This window comes from Neomonachus schauinslandi, chromosome 7 (genome assembly GCF_002201575.2).
Source record: "Neomonachus schauinslandi chromosome 7, ASM220157v2, whole genome shotgun sequence".
NCBI lineage: Eukaryota > Metazoa > Chordata > Mammalia > Carnivora > Phocidae > Neomonachus > Neomonachus schauinslandi.
In genome coordinates this window covers 34,545,410-34,564,019 of record NC_058409.1, presented here as the reverse complement: position 1 = coordinate 34,564,019, position 18,610 = coordinate 34,545,410, and the positions used below count along the sequence as shown (strand labels likewise).

General features: G+C 41.2%; 1 protein-coding gene across 1 annotated transcript in view; it reads right to left on the bottom strand.

Annotated features, from left to right (window-relative positions):
* Positions 1 to 697: 697 nt before the first annotated feature.
* The window catches only part of KCTD16 (potassium channel tetramerization domain containing 16), a 257,970-nt gene continuing 240,057 nt past the window's right edge, over positions 698 to 18,610 (bottom strand). Inside the window, exon 3 of the mRNA XM_021701966.1 lies at positions 698 to 2,190. Within this exon, the coding sequence (XP_021557641.1) occupies positions 1,736 to 2,190 (455 nt within the window). The 3' untranslated portion in view covers positions 698 to 1,735. The remainder of the gene's footprint in view (positions 2,191 to 18,610) is intronic.

The window sequence follows — 18,610 nt, the reverse complement described above, 5'->3', positions numbered from 1 at the left end:
ATGTGAGGGCAAGATTACAAAAATTCAGGAAGATACCCACGTACTAATGGTCACTAATAACAGGAATCAAGAGAGAACCTCCTACATAATAAATGTGCATCAACAAAATATTTCAAGAGGAAGCAATTGGTCATTATTTTCCCTCCTACAGGCATCATCCAGTTGCCTTTATTACCTGTGATACATATATACATACACACACACACAATTAAAAAAAAATTAGGAGTGCTAGGCACACAAATAATGATTGACAAATTATTTTTTAAGTTCCCACTGAAATCATGAGGAATGCTGAAATTAAAAACTGGTCTTTTAATCTTCATTTACCACAAGCCTATGAAAGAGCTATTGGTACATTAATAGAATACAGAGTCATACGGATAGATGACTATTAGCAGTTTCTTTTTGACTGTGTCTATACAGGTCAAAGATGTATTCAAGAAAGATAGTTTAGAAAGCCAAAACCTTAATTCTGAAGCTTTAATTATCTAGTTGGGCTGGTCATAGACATCAGGGAAATGACAGCCAAATCATAGAACAGGCACAGCCAAATCCCAGAATCCCACAGACAAAACTGGCTACAAGAGAGTAACAATGTAGCACTGTAGTTTTAAAAAGTTATGAGAAATTATTAGGCAGTGTGTGGAATACAATTCCCTCTTAAAGAAACAAACAAAAGGCCGGACCCTTATTCAAGTACACAGGAACACCGAGAACTGAATGTGGGTCACATGAAAAGGCTACACTAAAACATGGGCAGTAAGTACTCTGAAAACATTGAGAGAAGGAAGGTAACTCAGCCCAGGGTAGAGACGGCTGAGTGTGGGGTCACTGAGTCATAATTTTTGTGGATACGAATGTTTGTTTCTTTAATACAAAGAATGTTTTAGTGAGCTCTTCTCACCCTCTCCTAGTGCAGAGAAAGAGCAAAACTGTAAAATGGAGCCTGAGGGTGTTAATTTCAAAATAAGGAAGACAATTTGTTGTTGACCAGGGTTACTCGATGTTGGAAAGTGTTGCCAAGAGAGGCTGGGAAATCTTCCCAGAAGGGTTTTAAAGAAAGGAGCAGAGGCTCATCTGTGCCTCAATTAGTCGACGAGAGTGCTGCTGGGAGCAGGGGTGTTCCCTTTAAGATGCCCAGGCCCAGGGGACACGTGCACTGGGTGTATGTACAGACATCGTTGTGCTTCTGTCGCACAAATACTCATGCATACAGCATCAATATAAACTGGCACATGATAGATTTGAGTGAAAAGTCATATAAATCTGCCTTTTCCCCCCTTACCCCATGAACAAAAGGGAAAAGGAAAATTAAAAAAACCCAGATATATGCCATTGGGCCAGATCTCTTTCTACCACATTCTCATTCAGAGGAGGGAGGTAGAAGATGAGAGAAAAACCCAGTTTGGGATAAAGGACTCCCAAAGCCTCTCAGCTACTCTTCCGTAGCCGGTTCTCATTATACATAAGATACTCAGCATGTGGTATCCAGTTAACAAACAAACAAGGAACCAAAAAGAGATTTTCTTATCATTCCACATCTGGAAAGAAATCTACCCTGTGGATTTAAATGTTAAGGTGAACTAGGTAAATAGGCAGTAGTATATCAATGGGCTACTGTGTTCTAACAAACGTATTGTTAGTTGTTACTTTCCTTTTCAAATATGAATTTCGTTAGGAGCTTTATTTCCAAATGGTGACATGACTCGTTTCTTCTCCCACCCCCGGCCCTCCCCTATAGATGATACTTCCGTAAAAGTTCAGATTGCCAAGGATGTTTTCTCTCCGGGAACCGGTCTGGGATTTTGATCTTTAGGAAATCCTGGATGCATTTCTCCAGCTCTTCCTCAATTGAGAGCTTTTCCTTAACAGCTTTTTTTTTGCTGCTCATGTTCGACTCCCTGGAGCCCGAAGTCAGAGTCCGGAGCAGATCACTTTTCCGCCGCATCTCGGACTGCTGGACCAGCTGCACGGGGCCCTTCTTGATGGGACGGTCCAGAGTCTGGATGTTGGTCTGGCGTGTCACAGGCCCACAGATGACCGTCTCCTGGGGAGAGCTGGCCTCAGACTGGCTGTCGCAGCTGGACGTGGAGAGGTCGTTGCAAGACGTGCCGCTCTCCCCGTCTTTGTCACCTGTGGCGTTCTTGCAGCAGCAGTCGCAGTGGGAGGGTGACCACCTCGAAGGCTCACCTGCAAGCAAGCACAGCACCCAAGAGGTTAATGCCAGGCAGCTCAGCCCGGAGGAGCAGCACAGCACCTGAACACGCACGCACACACGCAGTGTCCACAACCATGTCTTTACAAGAAGTGGGGTGGCACACAGGATGGGCTGCAATATGAGTGCCTAAAAGTCAAGTGCACTGAAGGGAGGAAGTTCATAACCGCATGCTGTGCTTCAGTCCACAGGCATTGCAGTCAGCTACTTAGCTACACCATTCACCAACCTTGTCACCTTGGCAGTCCCCTTACATCCTCAAAGTTTCCGTTTCCTCCCCTGGGAGATGAGGATAATCACTTGCCTGCTCCCTAGAGTTGTAGGGAGGGTTTAGATAAATCAAGTGAAATTCTTAATGCAGTACGTAGCGCACAGTAAACTCTCAATAAATGCTACTTGATTTTACCGTGGCTGGTGTTAAACCCAGATCCAAAGCTCCACGTTATTGCAGTCCGATACAACAACGGCAGTCTACAAGAGTCAGGGAGGGCTTACTCTGTGCCAGCCCCCACATAAGCTCTGTGTACCCATCATCTCATGGGAGCCTCATGGTAATTCTATGAGTAGCTCCACTCCTAGATTCCATACAAGGAAACTAAGACCCTGCGAATTTAAGAAACTTGCCCTAGTTTGCACATTTCATAAGTGGCAGAGCTGGGATTTGAATCCAGATTTCCCAAATACCACAACCAAAGCAATTAACCATTTGTTTTTTTCAACATGTCTGACTGTAAAATTCCTGCTTTTCTTTAAAAACAATGTTCAAGGTTTAACTTTTCTCTGAAGTGTCTGTTTACCTCTCCTCAGAAATATTTATCATTTTCCCCTCTGAATTATGGTTTTGTTTTGTAAGTGTCTCTAATATTGCACAAATCACATTTTGTTCTCATTCTTTTTTACATTATTCATCTCAGCTACTCACCACAAACTCCCTGAAGTGGGCACAGTGAAAGTGCCCATTGTTGTAATTCCAGCAAGTAGCTCAGAGTTCGGTGTAGAAACTCAATAAAAGGCTCTATCCTCCTAGTAACTTTTAAATACCTGGATTCAGCCACACCTGAAGCTGGTACTGTCAGTGGACTTTTAAGTTACCTGATCCACTATATTATATTTAAGCCAGTGTGAGCTCCTCTCTCCCTGTTCCCCTCAGTTTTGATTCACAGCACTGCATTCAGCTATGTGGAGACAGACCCATTTTTCAGATACACAGTTGGTGGCTCCCTGAACTAGATCATCCACAATTATGGCACAAAGCAAGTTCCTAAACATAAGTCACTTCTCCCAGCCTTCTATCCTCTGAACATTCAGTCTTCTTAGGTCATGAACTTGATACTATTTACTCATCATACATTATATGCTAGGCTCTTTCATATAGTTCATTGCACTTAAGCCATAAAAAATAAAGGAAATGAATCCCCTTTATGATGCTAATATTGAGGACAAGGATAATGTAGTATCTTTATATGTTTAAAAGGAGACCCAGTTTTGATTTTTGCTATATCTTACTCTCATAAATAATGAAACACATTATAATAAGATCCTACTTTACTGCCACCTCTAATATGGTCAAAGTAGAGGAAACCTAGAACGGAAACTAATAGGAAAGTTATGTCCTGTCTTCTTGTAAAAGGCCTGTCATCTACATACCTAAATGATTTAAATATTTATGGAAACTTATATATTTTCCAGAGGGAGTAAAAAAAAGTCCTTTGTAAATTGCAACTCCAAAATTATCTCTAAAGTATACCCACTCTTTCAAACCACTTTTTAAAATGTGACTGAGTAATCATTGTATTTATATACCCATTAAATGAAATGCAACAATCCCATTAGCCAAAAGGAATCACCAGAGCAATAATGTCCTACTTATCCCAGGCTATTACCAATAAATATCTTCCACGCAACAGGGAAAATGCTCAACGTGTACCAGCTGCTGACTGAAAATATCAGCAATAGGAAATGTTTTGTCTGCCAGCCCAGATTCTGAGGGTATCATTTTTCTCCTTTCAAAGGCAGAATCTGCCTCTACCTCCCCAAACCCAGCCATCTCTAGACTAATAGGACTCGATGGAGAAATGGCTCTGACGTGTTGGGTCAAAACAAGGTAATCACAGCAACCCAGACCTGATCTAGTTTGATCCTTTATGAGAAAAGTTCAGAAACTGACCTAAGCCTTAAAAAAAAAAAAAAAAAAAGGAGAGGGAAGAGGAGACAGACACAAAGGAGAAGAAGAAACATGTGCTGAGATATGCCTGCCCATTATCTTAAAACAAGATGATTAACTTTTTTGGCCATAAACCCTGCTGAATCAGTAGAAATGCAAGTTTGTGTTTTTCTTCCCAAGAGTTACCTTCCCCACAGTAAAGTCATTTCATGCAGTGGACTTGGAGGGAAATGTAAGGTTTTTCTAAAAGGCAACTGCTGACTGATAACTGTTGTTAAATAACAACACAAACACCATCATAGGAGGGAGCCCTACATGTTCATGTGGAAAACTGCACACAGCCCTCCACCGCATGTCCGAGCCAAGAACCCAGAGCGGGTATAGCTATCTTCCCTGAACTGCTAGGATGATCATGGATTTAATTATGATCCTCCAGCTTCCAGGCAAATAGAAATATTACTTTCTACTTATTCTAGGAGCTATCACTATTAAAGGGAAATTGAACAACTTAATTTTAGTGGAGCTTGTTATACTACCACATGTTTCAATATTTTATGAGAACATTTGAATGTTTTAACATTTTCGGCATGACAATTCAAAAGAAGGCTTCTGAAGTCCATATATTAGTTTGAAATCAAGGAAAAGATGGTATGAATGCAGCTGGAGGTCCTGTGTGAAGAGTCATCATGAAATTTAAAAACAGTCAAATGTGAGAAGGTAACCACTCTGTTTCTTTTTGGGAAACACTATCTGTCTCATTACCCCCTTCCCAAGAACTTAACCAGAGCAGAGGTTTTAAACCGCAGCTGATACGTAATGTGTGTGGACAGTGGACCCGTCTGCCCTTGCAGCCCCACTGACATGTGCTCACCAGTCCTGGCAGATGTGGAAGGAGCTGTGAAGGGTCAATTCTGTAACTCAAGGTATTCTAGAATCCCCCCAATTATAGCAAATTATGATCTCATAAATACCTTGGTACTTCAAATTATAATATGTTTTTGCTCCCAATCGGCTGAGGTTTCAATACAGGCTGGAAGAGGGCACCTGGGTGGCTCAGTTGGTTAAGCGACTGCCTTCGGCTCAGGTCATGATCCTGGAGTCCTGGGATCGAGTCCCGCATTGGGCTCCCTACTCAGCAGGGAGTCTGCTTCTCCCTCTCCCGCTCCCCCCTCTTGTGCTCTCTCTCTCACTCTCTCAAATAAATAAATAAAATCTTTAAAAAAAAAAATACAGGCTGGAATAATTCTCTCCATTTGAAGAGAAGATAGGTTACAACTGATTAGCCAGATATAGGAAGAAAACCATTTCATCCCAAGAAAAGTCTGATTTATTGATATTAAAAAGGCAAAAAAATCTACTGTCTTTTGAGAGGTTTATTAACAGGCTAGTGGTCAAAAAGCACAATAGCTCTACTTTATTTTTAAATAAACCATTGCTTAATTTGTTGGATATTATATTATTTTTGGTGCCTGGCACATAACACAGGTTTGATAACTGCTGAATGAACCAATGAGCCAAACACATGTGTTGAATTGTATCAAGATCATAATGTAGCAGCACAGATTGTGGACTCCAGAATCTGGCCCCACAATTTGTCAGTTTGGATAAATTACTTCACCTCTCTGAGCCTTAATTTTCTCATCTAAAAAATAATGCTAATAATGGTATCTCCCTCACGGAGGTTTTAGAAAAATGAAATGAGACAATTAAGGTAAAGGTGTTTCATGGTTTGAAGCACCCAGTAAGTGTTCCATTCATTCATACCTATTTGCTCTGCTAAAAGCCCAGGCACTAACCTACATGAACAACACAAAGGAGGAGCTTGTTGGATAGGATTTGGTATGTTTCCCCCAATATGCTCTACAACCAATTGTCAGGTCTGGCTGGAACATCATGTGAGGAAGAACACTGATGCTGACACTGGACTCATCAAGAAAATGTATAATGACATTTAGTAACATCTGGATTTTCTGTGGGAGTGGAGAGTAACCACAAGCAAGTGCAGTGTCTGCCACATAGTATGTGATCAGGGGATAGTTTTGGAAAGAAGTTTCCTTTACTGTACAGTGCTTACAATTTCACAAATGGATGAGTCTTCTGAAATAAGAATTTGCTTGAAGACATGTAAAATAATTTAAACCCAGAGCCAGGAGTAATCTGTATTTTGGATTAAAGAGGGGAGGAGCAGGACCCTCAATTGCCCTAAGTCCTTAAAGCTCAAATCTTCCAACATTTTACAACTTTGAAAAACTGAGGCCCAATCAGGCAAGCTGTATGATTGTATGTGGCCCCTTTCACTATAGCCCCAACTGCAGAAGTCCTTACTGATAAAGAAGGAATAAAAGAGGAAAGACTACAGAATACTTCTCCCCTATGAAAAATTCAAACCGAGCTGAGTGAAACATGACTTAGCAAACTCACAAAGTGCTTATGCATTTTTAAAAGAGGCAGCTCTGCAATCTACCCACACTTCAAATTCTCCACCTGCTAATGGTTGTGAACACAATGCACATCATTTACAGCAACAGCTGGGAAAACTGCTTTCCCCTATCTTCTCTGTCAATGATGTAGGAGCCTGCCAGTCTGGGAGCTAGGTGGCCAGATCTAATTTATTGAGGCTGCTGAAAGACTTTCTTGGTATCCCAGTTGAAAAGTCAATAATGGCCAAATTGATGTTTTTATAATTCTGCTAATCTTGGAGAAGATATTTCATAGTAGAGATTGGGAATAGGCAGGCTGTGCAAGCTTCTGAGAAAATACATTTTCCAGCTTGATAATCATCTTTTCTTGCTTCCTTTTCCACTCATGGACATTTGGCCTTGGATGGGCCCAGCTGGGGCTCCTCATTAAGAGGAGGCAAATTTGGGTAAGAGCAGACAGTTAAATCATTCATGCATCAGTCAGGGCTAGTCACTACAGGCATTACACACCTGTAATCTTCATAGGGAGAATTTAATATAAGGAACTGGTAAAACAGGTACTGGAGGGGTGAAAGATGCAAAAAGAGAACACTGAAGTGACAACTATAGTGACTGTAGGAGGCAGATACCACATCTAGGGCTGGGGAGACAAATCGAACACGGGGTTATCAGAACCTGGAAGCTTGCAAGAGCCACCCTGTGGAGGTGGCATCCAGGCATCCGAGAAGGGCATGTTGCCTGCTGGTCCTGGTATCTCCGAAGGGCCTGACTCTGCATGGTACAGAACAAAGCAAGATCGGAAACTGGGACCAATGCTTCTGCTAATAAAATAAACAAATAAAAGCTGGGTTGATGCTGACGAGCGGCGAGCTGACAAGGAGTCCCTCTTCTGCTCCCATCCTACAGCCTTCCTCTCGCAACCCCTAAGACAACACAGAACCCAAGGGGAAGCTCGCTGGGCAAGTGCAAAGTGTGGCTAGCTGAATCCCAGCCCCAGCATCACAAGGCAGAATCAAGAGGTGGGTGTGAGGCTGAGAGACAACAGCTTAATAAGAGCATGCTGACACTGCCAGGGATGGGAAAGAAAAGAAAGACAGTTCTTGACCTGCTAGAACATGTGCTCAAACACAGGAGTCGGGAAGTGGAAACAACAGAAAGCTATCACTGAGTTCAGTTCCTGCCCTGTTGCCTTTTCTTTCTTTTTTTTTTTTTTTTTAAAGATTTTATTTATTTATTTGAGAGAGAGAGAATGAGAGACAGAGAGCACGAGAGGGAAGAGGGTCAGAGGGAGAAGCAGACCCCCTGCTGAGCAGAGAGCCCGATGCGGGACTCGATCCCAGGACTCCAGGATCATGACCTGAGCCGAAGGCAGTCGTTTAACCAACTGAGCCACCCAGGCGCCCTGCCCTGTTGCCTTTTCTTATACCTTGGTTTTGTATTTGCTCTCCCTCTGCCGCAAACACTTACGTTTCTGATTTTCACCTGTTTAGTTCTTTTTTATCCTCCAATGCTCAGCTTAGACATCACTTTCTCAGAGCAGCCTCACCTCTATCCCCCACCCCGACTGAAGCCAATCCCAACCTCCGGCCCACCTCTTCTGCACCACCACCGTGTGTAATTATGGAGGTGTTTCTACGTTTATCTGTTCAATGTCTGTTTCCCCACACCTGACTGTAAGGCCCGTGTTTGTTCCCTTCTGGCACACTCCAGGCCACATACAGACCAGGGTTTCAGGGCACATCATAGTAGATGCATGACAAATGAATGGAAGAGGAAATGGATGATGGTAGAGAAAATAAATTTTGGTTTAGGGTGTGTGAAAGAGACAGTAAACCTTCCACACACACACACAAAGGAATGAAAAATCTGACATGCAAAGGTAGTTAAAATGGAAAATATTTAGGCATACCACTAGGCGTGTGACAACAATGTTCTGACCAGCAGAGGTAACAGCAGGATCTCCAGGCATATCCAGAATTGAATCAATGTTAAGTATGCGCTTGTGTGTATACACACATATATAATTTTTTAATTGATCATCATTCAATTATTTATGGATACAGAAAAATCCTTAAAGGCATTACACAACTTCAGTAAAAATTAACTTTCCGAACCATTCGATCATGGTCTCTGTATTCATATTGTTTTCCAATTTGGTGATGCTCAGTCATATCCTCCTAGCTCAGGATTTTCACTTGTGGGTTTTCCCTATGATTAAAACAATGTGATGGTATGCATAAGGCAGGAAATCCTGAATATTCTGACTTCCTGGCCTGTTGCCTTGCTCCTCCAATGTTCCTGGATGACACACTTACCTCATTTTCCAGGTGACTTTTGCCCTTTTCTTCCTTTCTTCCTCCCTACTGTATTTCCCCCGCCTAGTCTCAGCATTTCTCCATTAAGATCCTACTTAGTTACTCCTGCCCCCAAAGTCCTCATTTCCCTGTTTCATAGGCAAGTCCCACGGCCCATCCTGATCCCTTTTCTTACCCGGGGCCTCCAGCCTGGCCCCTCCCTTTTACATTTTTCTTTACCGATTTTTCATAAGCTTGAACTAGGTGCCCAAACAACAACTCCCCCTATAACTCCTCTCAATCAACATCTAAGGGTCTTTTGTCTCTTAGAATGAAATGTATATGTCATTATTATAGGGGTTGTTTGTCCCCTTTTCCAGTAGAACACCTTTTTCTCCCTTTTGGGACTACCTCTTTCTAATTCCATGTAGTCCTGAAGGGACCATCATCCAAGCTGCCATGCCTAGCCACAAGGGGGGGGACATCTGACCCATATCTGAACTTCCCATGTCCCAACCATGGGACCCAAGTTGTGTGAATCAGAGTATTCACTGAAACTGTCCCACTGGAGCTTATGGGTAATATATATTCTATGATACGGGATGTTGCCAAGCTAGGCGGATGTGAGTTCACTGGCCATCTTCCCTACAGGTTGGCAAGAGGACATTCATGCACAAAGAAGCCAAGCAAGACAGGCAAAACAGCATAGTCAAGAGATAGAACCCTACTTGCTGTGTCTGTGTTGTCTCAAGTTGGCCCCATTCCTAGGCTTATAATTTCATAAGCCAGAAATTCTCTTTGCTTAATCTAGTGTGAGTTAGTTTTGTCTTAAATATGGTAAGAGTCTTGAACACACATCACATTCATATAAACACTGAATGTCTGTCTAATTTACCTTTGTCATCCTTGAGCACTTGTGTAACTCTAGCACTAATGTTGACCAGTTCTTAGGGGCAAGTACTCTTCCATGGCTAAACTATTTTATAAGTAACTAGTTTCTTTTAGGGAATGGTGCCCCTTCTCTATACTAGTTCCAACAAAGTTGACAAACACTCTCAGGAGACATACTCAGGCTCTCCCACCACCTGTTGTACACAGTCATTCTGGGAGTAGATAACAGCTGTACTTCCAAAACCAGAAACTTAGCATAATAATAACAGATGTAATTTATTGAGGGCCCCCTTTGTGCTGATTATTGTGCTCAGCACTATATATAATCTTCACAATATTATATCAGGTGGATGTTTTTCTTTCCTTTTTATGGAAGAGGAGATTGTAGGTCAAAGTGGTTAATTACCCAATCCAGTTACAGAGTGGACAAGTGACAAACTGAGAATTCCAATTCAGATCTTTTAATACAAAGCCTCTGCTCTTTTGGGGGGACAATATTCAATACCATGAGAGTTTTCTACCAGAGATATTAAAAGTTCTAATAGGCCCAAAGGGTGAAAGTGTTGATTTAAAGACATGAAAGTGATTCCAGCACTTCAGTCACTTTTAGAAGTAATCAGCTAACTGAACAACTTGAAAATCCGTTGGACTGTTACCATTATACTTATATAAGAAATCTTAGTTCTGTTGCCCAAGCCGACTGGAAAGAACTGAAAGCGGTGAAACAAAGGAGGAAGTATCACGGGTACTCTTCCTGATGTGTGGACACGCCACCTCCCTCCACCACACATCAGTGCTACCACAGCTGCCCTGGTACCAGTCAGCAGTATTTGAAGTATGCACTCAATTCGTACAGGAAAAAAGCCCTTTGTCAGTTAATTAAGATACAACAGTTACTAATACTGCTTAATGAATTTTAAACAACCAACCAATATGCAATATCTCCTCAAAAGGGGAAAAATCAAAACACAACAACCTATGGTTTATTGGCAAATGCAAACCTAAACTTCTGCTGATCCTCCTGGTAGAATAAAAAAAAAAAAAAAAAAAGGCCAAATTAACCCAGAGAAGTTGTTTACAGGCTAGAAAACTCTGTGAATTTATGAGAATCACAGATAACATGAAAGTGTCTTAAAAACATTTATAAGTCATAAACTACTTTAAAGGGAGTTAGGTTGACCAGAAAACTTTGGACGATGAGAAGCACAGCCAGCCATGAGAAGGACCACCTGGATGATGGTGCAGAGCTCACTGAGGGCAGGCCCATGCAGAACCTCAGGGCATGAGACCCAGAAAGGACCTCAGAGGCCTCTAAGCACCCTTTTTTTTATAATGAGGAGAACGAAAGGAGCCTAATAGTAAATGTCAGAGCCTAACTCCAAGCCTGAAGCCCTATCTGGGACCTTGCCAGAGACACAGCAAGGACAGTGTGGAGCTCTATGGGCAAAAATCACCCCCAACTGGAGAGGTTTCATAGCTGGACACTCTTTCATCTGGGGCAGGGAAACTCACAGGAAGAGTCCATTGTTGAGTATAGTTAAGATAAGCACAAGACAGAAGAGTCTGGAGAAGGCAGATTCCTGCCATATGATCACATGCCTAACGGTGAGAGACAGAGAGAGAAATGGTAAAGAGAGAGAGAAATGGTGAGAGAGATAGAGAGACAGAGAGACAGAGACAAAGAAGGAGGGAGCAGGAGTGGTACCTCTACCTGATGATAACGCTGACCTATGTTTGTACCTAACTCTAAGCCACACTCAGGGCCTGACGCTTGGCCTGCACCATCTCACTGAATCATCACAACCAGTGAAGAGAGGTAAAGAATTACCCCACCTAATTCCTACCTCCTGAATAGGAGGCTCAGGAGCACCACACTTCCCTAGCTTTCAGGAAGACTCACATTCCATCTGAGAGATTTACTCAGAGTCAACATCTCAGAGGCCTTATTTTAAAGTGCATGTACCCACAGCAGTAAGAACAAGTCTGACACCTCAGTGTGAATTAGTTTATCACAGTGCTTGGACTTGACAGAGGTAGCCTAGAAATTCACAAATGGCATTAATGAAAAATGAGAATGTACCACATGTCATGTGCAATACTAAGTGCTTTACAAACATGTTATTCTAACAACACTCTAAGGCAGGGCTTCCCATTATTGACATTTGGGCTGAATAACTCTTTTGCCCTGGGGGCTGTCCTGTGCACTGTAGGATGTGTATCCGCAGGCCATCCCTGGCCTCTATCACTAACCTCTACTCCCTTCCTCAGTCAAGACAACTAAAAACCTCTCTGGGTATTGCCAAATGTCCTCTGGGCAGGGCAGCAAAATCACCTCCAGTTGAGAACCTCCATTCTAAGGTAAACAGTATTCCTACGTTATGATAAGGAAATTGAATTTCACAAAATTTGACTAATTTGCCCATGAATCACAAAGCTAGTAAAAGGTGAAAGTAGGATTTGATTTTTGGGAGATCTGGACTCCAAGACTTGTTCCATTGCTATACTCGGAAGCTCCTGTGAAACACTGCCTCTCTGCAAGGAGCTTATTGGGCAAAAACAGCCCTTCCATTCACAGTAAGTTCCAAAAGAAGCCAAGTGAAAGGAAAATGAAGAAAATGGAGTTGACTTTTCACCTTTCATAAAATGGAAAAAAACACTTCATCTTCATCAGGCTATCTTCAGATAACAGAATAAGAAGATTTAAACAATTTAGCAGCTCTGTCTGAACATGTTATCTCTGTTAATTGGTCACTGGCTCATGACTATACTGTTCTTTTCATTAGGATTTCAAAATGGGACAAGGGCAGCTCTACCCAAAGACTTTAACCACATGGCCGCAGCCTCTATTAATAATCATGTAATGATAAGAAACGAAGTTAAATTGAGTGTTTACTGCATTCCAAGTGTTGTTCTGTGCCTTCCTTGCAGAATCTCATTTGAGATTTAAAACACCCCTATGGAGTAGGCTCTATTGTTACTCACATTTTAAGCTAACTGAGGGACATAGCTGGTAAACAACTAACCTCAAGTCTTTAAGAGACAAGTAGAGATGCAGGCTTGGAATTTCCATAACAAGTCAGGCAATAATTAAAACCCTGTGGTTCAGAACTTGGGCTTTAAAATCAAAGACACCGGAATGGGGCACAACTCTGCTGGTGACGTGCAGTTTCCTCATCTAAAAATGTTAGAAACAACAATACTTCCCTGGTAGGAGGATAAGAATTAAATGCTATTTGTCCACAGCATGTCTACAGTGCCTAGCATATATTCAATGCCCATCGAATAATGTTTTTTTTAAAGATAACTGATTACTTTGATACCCAAATTGGCAATGTTGATAGTCGTTACAGTTGTGAAATATTTAAAAGGTAATTTCGACAATGGTAACTTGACAGGTAATTTCTTATTTCTTCTGCTTTTCTTCGTCTTCCTATTACTTAACCCAGATCTCTACTTTCTAGTGTCATTATGGATTGTTTACCAAAGCATTGATCCCATTTGCAGAGATTGATAATATTTAGGAAAACATCACTGAAGAACAAATACATTAGTAGATAAGTTTTCCTCCCCAAAGGTCTGGGGCAAGAATTGCCATATGTGACCTGCAGTGACTCTAAGGGCAGTAAGAATTCCTGAAAGAGGGTAAAACAGTGAAGAGAGTTCACTGTCACACCTTTATATTTGATTTTCCTGGTTTTTTAAAAGATTTTATTTATTTATTAGAGAGAGAGTGTGAAAGAGAGAAAGAGAGCACGTGAGCAGGGGGAGGGGCAGAGGGAGATGGAGAAAGAATATCAAACAGACTCCCTGCTGAATGTGGAACCCAACCTGGGACTCAGGACCCTGAGATCATGACCTGAGCCAAAATTAAGAGCCCAGCTCAACTGACTGAGCCACCCAGGTGCCCCTTCCTGTTTTTCTTAAGTCATAGTAACTACATACAAATGTACAATCTCATAAAATTGCCCAACTCACTCTTCTCTGATGGGGAGAAATATCCTTCAGTCACAGAGCCCACCAAAAAAAAAAAAAAAAATCATGGAGCCCACATTACCTCCATGGTTAATTCACTTAAACAGTCTTTGAAGTGGTTTGACAGGTATATCCAATATAAATGAAAGCAAAGGAGTGCTACCGACATAAACTGGCACTAACGACTTTCAGACAGCAAGGGATGGACAACAATTCTCTCTCTGATAATCATAGGGAAGTTAGACTGAAAGAGATCTGAATTCTACATTTATTGGTCTCTGGTTATTAAACATATTCCCTTCTCTTAATTGATGATTAGATCACTAATGACATTCTTAATTATTTACATTTGGAAAATGGCTGGGAAAGAACTTTTTATTTTATTTATTTTTTATTTATTTATTTATTTATTTTTAAGATTTTATTTATTTGACAGAGAGAGACAGTGAGAGAGGGAACACAAGCAGGGGGAGTGGGAGACGGAGAAGCAGGCTTCCCGCCGAGCAGGGAGCCCGATGCGGGGCTCGATCCCAGGACCCTGGGACGATGACCTGAGTGGAAGGCAGACGCTTAACGACTGAGCCACCCAGGCACCACTGGGAAAGAACTTTTTAAAAAGAAATCCCAAAGAGGGGTGCTTAGGTGGCACAGTTAGTTAAGCCTCTGACTCTTGGCTTTGGCTCAGGTCGTGAGCTCAGGGTCCTGAGATTGAGCCCCACATGGGGCTCTGCACTCAGCGCCAAGTCTGCTTAAGTTTCCCTATCTCTCTGCCTCCTCGAATAAATGAGAGAGAGAGAAAGAGCATGAGAGAGTGAGGATGAGCAAGGGGGAGGGGCAACAGGAGAGGGAGAAAGACTCCTGGATGAGCAGGAAGCCCAAAGGGGGACTCGATCCCAGGACCTCAAGATCATGACCTGAGCCAAAGGCAGATGCTTAACTGACTGAGCCACCCAGGTGCCCAAATAAATAAATCTTAAAAAAAAAAAAAAGAGAGAGAGAGAGAGAACCAAAAGAGTGGTATAAGAGTCCAATTTCATTTTTATGCATGTGGTTATCCAGTTTTCTTAGTACCATTTATTGAAGAAACTACTTTCCTCATGGAGTATTCTTGGCTCCCTTGTCAAATGTTAGTTGACCATATATATGTGAGGATTTATTTCTGGGCTCTTGATTCTGTTCTATTGAACTAGGAGTCTATTTTTATGCCAATACCATACTGTTTTGATTTCTATTGCTTTGTAAACATAGTTTGAGGTCAGAAAGCTTGTTCTTCTTTCTCAAGATTGCTTTGTCTATTCAGGATCTTTTGTGGCTTTATATAAACTTTAGGATTTTTCTTTTTTTAATTTTAATTAATTTATGTTTTTAAGGAAACACTACACCCAACATGGGGGTTGAACTTAAAACCCCAAGATCAAAAGTTGCATGTTCCACCAACTGAGCCAGGCTGGCACCCTGGATTTTTCTATTTTTGTGCAAAATGCCATTGGAATTTTGATAGGGATTGCCTTAACTCAGACTGGATTAAAGACTTAAAGATAAACCCTGAAACTATAAAACTCTGAGAAGAAAACATAGGGGAAAATCTCTTTGACAATTGGTCTTGGTAATGATTTTTTGAATATGACACCAAAAGCACAAACAGCAAAAGCAAAAATCAGTAAGTGGGACTACATCAAACTAAGAAGCTTCTGTACAGCAAAAGAAACATTCAGCAAAATGAAAAGGCAACCTATGGAATGGGAGAAAGTATTTGCAAACTAAGTATCTGATAAACGGTTAATATCCAAAATATATAAAGAACTCCTATAACTCAATAACAAAAAAAAAATCTGATTAAAAAATGGGCAGAGGAAGTGAACAGACATTTTTCCAAAGAAGATACACAAAAGGCCAACAGGTACATGGAAAGATGTCAGGATGAGGAAAAGGTTGGGAGTTGGGGGGAGGATAAAGGTAATGAGTTAAATCTGGGAATTCTTATGGGCCTCTAGAAGATCCAAATTGATAAAGACTGATCTCTCTCCTCACAAACACTATTTCAAATTCCATTTTTCCCAAGCTTCTCTAATTCCATAAAGATGTCTTTGTTTCAACACTTCTATGTGACATGCTTTTATCCATATAGTTGTACAAAGTAGCATGGTGTAAAACAGAAAAGTGACCTCAGCAATATGAATATAAGATATTTTACATTTTTTATAAGACATTCAATTTTACTCTTGTGTTATTCTTGTCTTTCATTAAACTATAAGTTCCTGGAAAGTAAGTTCCCATTTGAAAGAGAATTTCTGGCTGAAAATTATGCTCATTCCACTTTGACAAAGATTTGAGAAGGGTCATGACTTAGCAGGAGATAAGAAATTATGAAACCTACTATTTGTTCAATACTTAATAAATTATAGAACCATTTTCATTCAGTATACCTCATTTGATCCTTACACTTATTCAGTCAGCACTCAACTAATATTTGATGGCTCTCTACTAGACACTGTCTAGGCAATGGGCTCAGACCTAGCCACAGGACTTTACATTCTGATAAGAAAGATAAACACTAATCAAGTAAAAGAAATAAAATTTCAGATAGCGTTGAGGGCTGCAACAAAACTAAGACAGGATAATATGATGTAGAGAGTTGGGGTGAGAGGGTTGTAATCAATAGATGGAGTGGTCAATTGGCGTCTCCAGAAAAGGTAACATTTAAGCAGAGACCCAATGTCCGAAAGAAGCCAGCCTGTGGAGATCATGTAGAAGTCATCTGGCAAGAGGAACTTCAAATGCAAAGGTCCTGAGGTAGGAATAAGATGCAGAGAACAGGAAGAAAGTCTGCATGGCTTGAATGTGGTGAGAGGGGAGGAAGTGTAGAAAATGAGGTTAGAGAGACAGACAGGGGCCAAATCTAGTAGGACTGCAAAGGCTATAATCAAGAGTTAGGGTTTTACAATGAATCATGGAACACTACATCAAAAACTGGTGATTAACATAACAATAAAAAAATTTTAAAAAAGAGGGTTTTATATCAGGGCTTTTGTTTTGTTTTTAAAGATTTTATTTATTTATTTGAGAGAGAGAGAGTGAGCGAGAGAGAGAACCCATGAGCAGGGGCAGAGGGAGAGAGAGAGAAGCAGGCTTCCCACTGAGCAGAAAGCCCAACTCGGGGCTCGATCCCAGGACCCAGGATCATGACCTGAGTCAAAGGCAGAAGCTTAACCAAATGAGCTACCCAGGTGCCCCAAGACGGATGGTTTTAACAGAGGAATTACATGACTTTAATTTGTCTTACTCTTGCTGCTCTCTAGAGGATAGATTATTGGTGAGCAAGAACGGAGGTAGGGAAACCAGTTAGGAGGCTATCTCACCAGGCAAAAGATAATGGTGACTTCTAGGAGTAGAGGTGGAGAGCAGGTACTCTATGAAATACATTTCCTTATTCCCACTTTACAGATGAGGAAAGCAAGGCTCAGCAAAGCAAAGGATTTGTCTGAGCTGGGTATAAGAGCAGAGAATTTTTCTGTTTATAAATTCAGTTCTTCCCCATTATGCCATGGTTGTGTCAATGGTGAAGACATCCCAATACACAGATTATTGAAATCTTCCACAAGCAATCTGTTTTTGACAGAAGATGTTCTCACTGTCTCTAGCCCTATCCTGTACATCAGAAGACTTCCTTGGTTAGTCCTTCAGCTGATCTGCACCTGCTGGGGTTATTTGATTGACTTCACAAACTGGGAGCCTGGAGTTTAATTCTACAATCAGGAATCATTATATTGTTTGTAAACAATGACAGACTATGATAAATATGCATTCTGGTTAATTACTTCCTTCCCATGTGCCGTCTTCACTTTCTCATTTCCATCATCCTATCACATCTGAGTACCTGATTGTGCGTTCCCTACCACAGGCAGAGAGAGAATAGCTGCAAACACATTGAAATGCAAGAAGACAGCCCCGTATCCTTTGGGTTGTCAGAAACAGGAGCCAAACCTGAAGTTCAGACAACAATGAAAATTAACAGATTCCAACATGTTCAGCTTTATATTATTCCTTTGGTTTGTGCATTTTTATTCAAGAAACAGGGTTCCTAATAGATTTCCATTACATCCCAGCCCATGAAGCTGGATTAGTAAGGAAACAGTAAACCAAATCGCATTAGGGTCGAAGACATTTGGTGTCTTTCTTTTTTCTTTTCTTTTTAACAGCAGGACCAAGTAGTAGTTAGTAAACATTCTAGGACAGGGTTCCTTTATCTACAGAATAACAGCTTCTGCAGCAGAATTCTTGGAACAGAGGAAGAAGTCTCCATATGGCTTATTAAATACCAGCAATTCACATATGGTACAGTATCGGTGCTGTATAAATCAAGCGGCAGTTTCACATGGCGGTGAAGAGCTTGGGCTGTGACGTCAGACAAATCCCAGTACGAATCACACTTCTGCTTACCACTTGTGTGACTTGTGCAAGTGCCAAACCTCAGTTTGCTCACCTGTAAAACGGGAGCCATAGCAGTACCTGCCTCACGGGGTTGAGAAGTAAACGCAAAGGGCTTTGCTTAGTGTTCGGCCCCTGAACTAAACGTATTTGTCATTGTTGTTACCAGTCATTATTATTACAGATAATATATTAGTAATATATATTATTACTAACTATAAGTAAT